This window comes from Hordeum vulgare, chromosome 1H (assembly GCF_904849725.1).
Source record: "Hordeum vulgare subsp. vulgare chromosome 1H, MorexV3_pseudomolecules_assembly, whole genome shotgun sequence".
Lineage (NCBI taxonomy): Eukaryota > Viridiplantae > Streptophyta > Magnoliopsida > Poales > Poaceae > Hordeum > Hordeum vulgare.
Genome location: NC_058518.1, coordinates 457,131,789 through 457,138,363, shown reverse-complemented (window position 1 = coordinate 457,138,363; position 6,575 = coordinate 457,131,789). Strand labels below are relative to the sequence as shown.

At 48.3% G+C, this 6,575-nt stretch overlaps 1 protein-coding gene and 2 non-coding genes across 3 annotated transcripts; all 3 read right to left on the bottom strand.

Annotated features, from left to right (window-relative positions):
- Positions 1 to 3,982: 3,982 nt before the first annotated feature.
- On the bottom strand, positions 3,983 to 4,053 carry TRNAG-GCC. The gene has a single exon. It is a non-coding gene; the product is annotated as a tRNA-Gly (tRNA).
- A 105-nt stretch (positions 4,054 to 4,158) lies between these two features.
- On the bottom strand, positions 4,159 to 4,229 carry TRNAG-GCC. The gene has a single exon. It is a non-coding gene; the product is annotated as a tRNA-Gly (tRNA).
- Positions 4,230 to 4,333: 104 nt separating this feature from the next.
- Positions 4,334 to 5,328, bottom strand: LOC123444948 (UPF0098 protein CPn_0877/CP_0992/CPj0877/CpB0906-like). Its single transcript, XM_045121843.1, has 2 exons — positions 4,656 to 5,328; positions 4,334 to 4,564 (listed from the first exon to the last, which is right to left on the bottom strand). The coding sequence occupies exons 1-2, from the start codon at positions 5,073 to 5,075 to the stop codon at positions 4,490 to 4,492; spliced, it is 495 nt and encodes a 164-aa protein (XP_044977778.1). The 5' UTR covers positions 5,076 to 5,328; the 3' UTR covers positions 4,334 to 4,489.
- Positions 5,329 to 6,575: the final 1,247 nt, after the last annotated feature.

Sequence of the window (6,575 nt, the reverse complement as noted above, 5' to 3'; positions counted from 1 at the left end):
TACTCGAGAAGACATCTACGCATGAACCTAGCTCATGATGCCACTGTTGGGGAACGTCGCATGGGAAACGAAAATTTTCCTACGCGCACGAAGACCTATCATGGTGATGTCCATCTACGAGAGGGGATGTGTGATCTACGTACCCTTGTAGACCGTACAGCAGAAGCGTTAGTGAACGCGGTTGATGTAGTGGAACGTCCTCACGTCCCTCGATCCGCCCCGCGAACTATCCCGCCATCAGTCCCACGATCTAGTGCCGAACGGACGGCACCTCCGCGTTCAGCACACGTACAGCTCGACGATGATCTCGGCCTTCTTGATCCAGCAAGAGAGACGGAGAGGTAGAAGAGTTCTCCGGCAGCGTGACGGTGCTCCGGAGGTTGGTGATGATCTTGTCTCAGCAGGGCTCCGCCCGAGCTCCGCAGAAACGCGATCTAGAGGTAAAACCGTGGAGATATGTGGTCGGGCTGCCGAGGCAAAGTTGTCTCAAATCAGCCCTAAAACCCCACTATATATAGGAGAGGGAGGGGGGAGCCTTGCCTTGGGGTCCAAGAACCCCCAAGGGGTCGGCCGAGCCAAGGGGGGAAGGATTCCCCTCCCAAACCGAGTCCTACTTGGTTTGGAAGGTGGAGTCCTTCTTCCCTTTCCCATCTCCTCCTTTTTTTTCCTTTCCTCTTTGATTTTCTTCCCAATGCGCATAGGCCTCCCTTGGGCTGTCCCACCAGCCCACTAAGGGCTGGTGCGACACCCCAAACACCTATGGGCTTCCTCGGGGTGGGTGCCCCCCCACCCCCGGTGAACTCCCGGAACCCATTCGTCATTCCCGGTAACTCCGAAAAACCTTCCGGTAATCAAATGAGGTCATCCTATATATCAATCTTCGTTTCCGGACCATTCCGGAAACCCTCGTGACGTCCATGATCTCATCCGGAACTCCGAACAACATTCGGTAACCAACCATATAACTCAAATACGCATAAAACAATGTCGAACCTTAAGTGTGCAGACCCTGCGGGTTCGAGAACTATGTAGACATGACCCGAGAGACTCCTCGGTCAATATCCAATAGCGGGACCTGGATGCCCATATTGGATCCTACATATTCTACGAAGAACTTATCGTTTGAACCTCAGTGTCAAGGATTCATATAATCTCGTATGTCATTCCCTTTGTCCTTCGGTATGTTACTTGCCCGAGATTCGATCGTCAGTATGCGCATACCTATTTCAATATCATTACCGGCAAGTCTCTTTACTCGTTCAGTAATACAAGATCCCGCAACTTACACTAAGTCACATTGCTTGCAAGGCTTGTGTGTGATGTTGTATTACCGAGTGGGCCCCGAGATACCTCTCCGTCACACGGAGTGACAAATCTCAGTCTTGATCCATACTAACTCAACGAACACCTTCGGAGATACCTGTAGAGCATCTTTATAGTCACCCAGTTACGTTGCGACGTTTGATACACACAAAGTATTCCTCCGGTGTTAGTGAGTTATATGATCTCATGGTCATAGGAACAAATAATTGACACGCAGAAAACGGTAGCAACAAAATGACACGATCAACATGCTACGTCTATTAGTTTGGGTCTAGTCCATCACGTGATTCTGCTAATGACGTGATCCAGTTATCAAGCAACAACACCTTGTTCATAATCAGAAGACACTTACTATCTTTGATCAACTGGCTAGCCAACTAGAGGCTTGCTAGGGACAGTGTTTTGTCTATGTATCCACACATGTAAATGAGTCTTCATTCAATACAATTATAGCATGGATAATAAACGATTATCTTGATACCGGAATTATAATAATAACTATATTTATTATTGCCTCTAGGGCATAATTCCAACATTTGGTTGGTGCTTAGTCGAAACAATAAGAGCAACTCCAACCGCACGATCTAAACGGATGTGCGCCTTGTCTCTTGCCCTCTTTTGCAAATGGGTCGATCATGCGTCCAATGTATTGACCCATTTTTTGTCCGCATGACTGGCCTTCATTCATTTTTTAATCACATATTTTGCTTTGTTTCGGATTTGAATGTTATATTTATTTTATTAAATGCATTTTAATACATATACTTTTTACCAATTCTTCGCTACGAATATAACAAAAAAACGAGAACCACAATTTGACATTTTAAAAGATGTTCAACTTTCATAACTGCTTTTATTAGTTGGACTAAAATTTTATCTATGTCTTTGTTGTTGATCCATGGATTCTTGAGCACAACGTCTTTCTTCTTCGTTGTTAAATAATTAGACGTTACTTTCCCTTTGATATCTTCTTTAGACTCATCTATACCTTCAATTCAATTCTAGATAGGAGTGCACGAACATCTAGTAAATTTTATGAGATTAATAGATTGATGTATTCTTTTTCCCAATATCAAAAATTGCATCCATCCTACACACAATATTAAACATATAATAAGATACCGAAATTACATCGACTCATTAAAGAGCAAAAGTTCGAACGAAAATTATGCCCCATCGTTTTGTGCACTTCACGAACGCCTAACCGGATGTTCCAACGTCCAAAAAACGCGTTGGACGACATGCAGCGATCAGTCGTCACACTTTATGAACGACAAAGATTAACTGACAAGCTTTTGGGTCAACTCTGAGCGAGGGCGGCGACCAGCCGTGGCCTTGTCGGCAAACATACGACGGGTTAGGCCCGAGTGGTTAGAGGCGGATTGAACGCCTGCATGTGGCACCAAGGGATTCGTTGGTCGGCCGTGACCTTGCCAGCGAACATGTGACAGTTCAAACTTGGGCGGCTAGAGACGTATTGAGCGTCTGCATGTGGCACGTGACACCGAAGGGTTCCCTGAACATGGTGGACCGACACCCGGCTAGTCCATGGCAAACACAGTCCGCCAACACCCGACTAGTCTATGACAAACGCAGGCTGTCGACGATCGGATTCGTCAAATCCCGTCGACGGGATGCATAAAATTTCTCTTGAGATTCTAAGGTTTGTGTGCATGACAAACACAGTCCACCGACGATCGGATTCGTCAAATCCCGTCAACGGGATGCCCAAAATTTCTCTTAAGAGCTAAGGTGGCAGGAGGAAAATGGGTCCCGTTCTAAGGGTTTCCTGGGTCCCGTTCTTAGGTTTGTGTGCTTTATGTCTGCGACGGTTTGTGTGCTTTATGTCCGCGACGGTGTTCTAAGGTTTGTGTGCTTTATGTCCGTGACGGTGTAAATGACGCCCAAATTTCCGTCTGGGTCGTGAAACCGTTCTATGGTTTGTGTGCTTTATGTCCGCGACGGTGTTCTAAGGTTTGTGTGCTTTATGTCCGTGACGGTAACGGTTTGTGTGTTTTATGTCCGCGACGGTGTTCTAAGGTTTGTGTGCTTTATGTCCGTGACGGTGTAAATGACGCCCAAATTTCCGTCTGGGTCGTGAAACCGTTCTAAGGTTTGTGTGCTTTATGTCCGCGACGGTGTTCTAAGATTTGTGTGCTTTATGTCCGTGACGGTAACGGTTTGTGTGTTTTATGTCCGCGACGGTGTTCTAAACGGTGTAAATGATGCCCAAATTTCCACCTGGGTCGTGAAACCATTCTAAGGTTTGTCTGCTTTATGTCCGCGACGGTGTTCTAAGGTTTGTGTGCTTTATGTCCGTGACGGTAACGGTTTGTGTGTTTTATGTCCGCGACGGTGTTCTAAGGTTTGTATGCTTTATGTCCGTGATGGTGTAAATGACGCCCAAATTTTCGCCTGGATCTTGAAACCGTTCTAAGGTTTGTGTGCTGGATCTTGAAAACGTTCTAAGGTTTTTGTGCTTTATGTCCGCGACGGTGTTCTAAGGTTTTTGTGCTTTATGTCCGTGACGGTGTAAATGACGCTCAAATTGCCCAAATTTCCGCCTGGGTCGTGAAAAACAAACGCAAGCGCGTTGGAGTTAATCTGTTAGTTGCTCTAACAGATCACAGAAGAAAGAATAAAAAAGTTTAAAAAAAATTGCACCAGCCGGGAATCGAACCCGGGTCTGTACCGTGGCAGGGTACTATTCTACCACTAGACCACTGGTGCTTCACGACATTTGTTTCTAACCTGTTTCATAGTTATTGATGATGTCTAATCACAAAGACGTCTAATACATTAGGTAGTAATAAAAACCAATAGATACACAAAAACTGCACCAGCCGGGAATCGAACCCGGGTCTGTACCGTGGCAGGGTACTATTCTACCACTAGACCACTGGTGCTTCACGTTGGGAATGGTATTCACGAAATTCCATTCCAGGCCATCACAGTTAGTAAAATGGATTGCAATCAAAAAGATGTGTCGTGCTCGTGCAACAGTGCTCAGTTGATAACAAGTTACTTCATTTATTGGATGAAAATTACAAAGGCTGGTCGTTGCCATATGTATACAGGCACGCTACAGAACAGACCACACACAAATTGGTAAAGAAGAAGTAGCAAGCAGGTGGTGTCAGACAAAATCCACGAAACTCCTAACTCCTTAGAAGACGGCCGTGAGCTCTGCCTCCCCGAGCACGTGCCCCTCGATGGCCTCCATGACCTTATCCACGGTCACCTGCAAGATCCAGCACCAAAAATCAGTACTCAGGACACGTAAAAGAAGCTCAGAACAGAGCCACTACGATTGGGATTGCGGGTGCACTTGCCTTGTTGCCGAGGCTGAGCACGTCGTCGAGCGCGTAGAGCCGGAACTGGATGCGGTGGCCGTGGGAGTCCGGGACGGGGCCGCGCCACCCGGGCTGCTTCCAGTCGTTGACCCCCTCCTGGAGGCCGCCTTCGCCGCCGGCGTTGGCGTTGCCCCCGGCGCCGGAGAACCCCTCGGGCAGCCCCTTCTCCTCGGGCGAGATGTTGGCCACCACCCAGTGCGTCCACGGCACCCGCTCGTCCGCGTCGATGTCCTGCACCACCAGCGCCAGCGACCGCGCGCCGCCGGGCACCCCGTACCACTCCAGCGGCGGCGAGATGTCCTTCTTGGCGCCCTGCCCCTCCAGCGTGTACTGCCGCGGCAGCCGCCCGTCGTGCGCCGACACCGGCGGGCACACCAGCCTCAGGCTCTCCTGCGCCATCTCGCCGGCCGGCCTCTCTCCCTCTGCTTGCCGCTGCTGATGCTCGTGCGGCGAGTTTGCTGGATTGTTGTGGTTGCTGTGAGGCTGTGAGCGACTCTGTGATTGACGTAGGAGGAGGGAGGGAGGGGGTCGGGTTTATAACGGAAGGGTGGCACGCGGCGGGTGGATTCCGTGGGACGCGTGGCCGGCGGTGTGGGGTACGTGTAGTCGGCCGGAGGCGTGGCGTGGGTTCCCGGAGGGTCGGCGGGGACCCGCGATGAGAAGAAAATCTGGGAGACTGCAGGTATATTAGCACTAGTTAATCGCTTGATCGTGCTCGTTTCCTGCTTTAGCCAGGTGTCCCGTGCCTGTCTCTTTTTGGGTACAGGAAGGAAGGCGATGAAATTTTAGTTTTTGCTACTACTTTTTTTTTTCGTTTTTCGTTTTGTCATTTTTTTAGATATAAATCTGTTATTCGTGGATTAACAGAAGTGTTCATATAAATAGAATTTTGCTCGTAATTAACTAAGATTTTTTTTTCCTCTAGCTGTACTGACATGTCTTTATCTGGAACAAGATTTCTTATTATTTTTCCTTAGATGTACTGACATGTCTCTATCTGGAACAAGATAAGAACTGAGACCCATTCAACTCCTACAAATATCCATCGAAGTGGCATTAGATATGGATCAATATGGTCTTTGGCTATGCATATCTATACCTACTAATAAAAGAAATAGATATTTTTAATTCATCGAGGTATTTTACAGAAAACCTTTTAATATATTAAAAATCATCCCGCAGTACAGAAAAAGGGACGAAAACAAATTATTTTCTCGGAATCAAAGTCACGAGCTTCCCTGCCGAGGTAAAGCTATTAGGCTGCTCATAGTGGGGAGTAACATATAGTAGTATCATGCATATGTTATTGTTGTATAATACTACATTCATAGTGCATAGTATCATGAACTAATATCACAGGTGATCTCATTTATTGACATGCATAACGCATGCTCTACGCGCTCCAGTTAGGTTATCTAGATACTGGCGCGTCAAGCTAGAACGATGACCGGCGTGTCGGCAAGCTGCAACCGACATTGCGGTGAGCTGCGGCCGGTAGGTCAAGGGAGCTGCAATGCTGAGTCGGTGACCATGGCGATTTGCAACTGGCGCGTCAAGCTAAAACGATGACCATGGCAAGGTGCAACCGGCAAGCTGCAACTGACATCATGGCAAGCTGCAGCGGGTAGGTCGGGGAGCTACTCTGAAGCTGCAACCAGTCCGACAGGAACTGTGAGGCGCACATGTTTTGGCCGCTTGGGGTGCTGTACGGCAAGACCACGCGTTGTGCTGGTTGAGGGTGTTGTAGCCGCAGGGGTGAGGCATGGCGTTGTGACGCACCGAATGCTCACGGGGAGCTGCCGGTGGGGCATGCTAGCGGCCGGGGGCAGTTGTTTTTCTGACGGACGGTTGTGGCGAGGCGGTGGCTTAAGACTGTTTGGGTTGTTGAGGAAGGCAGGG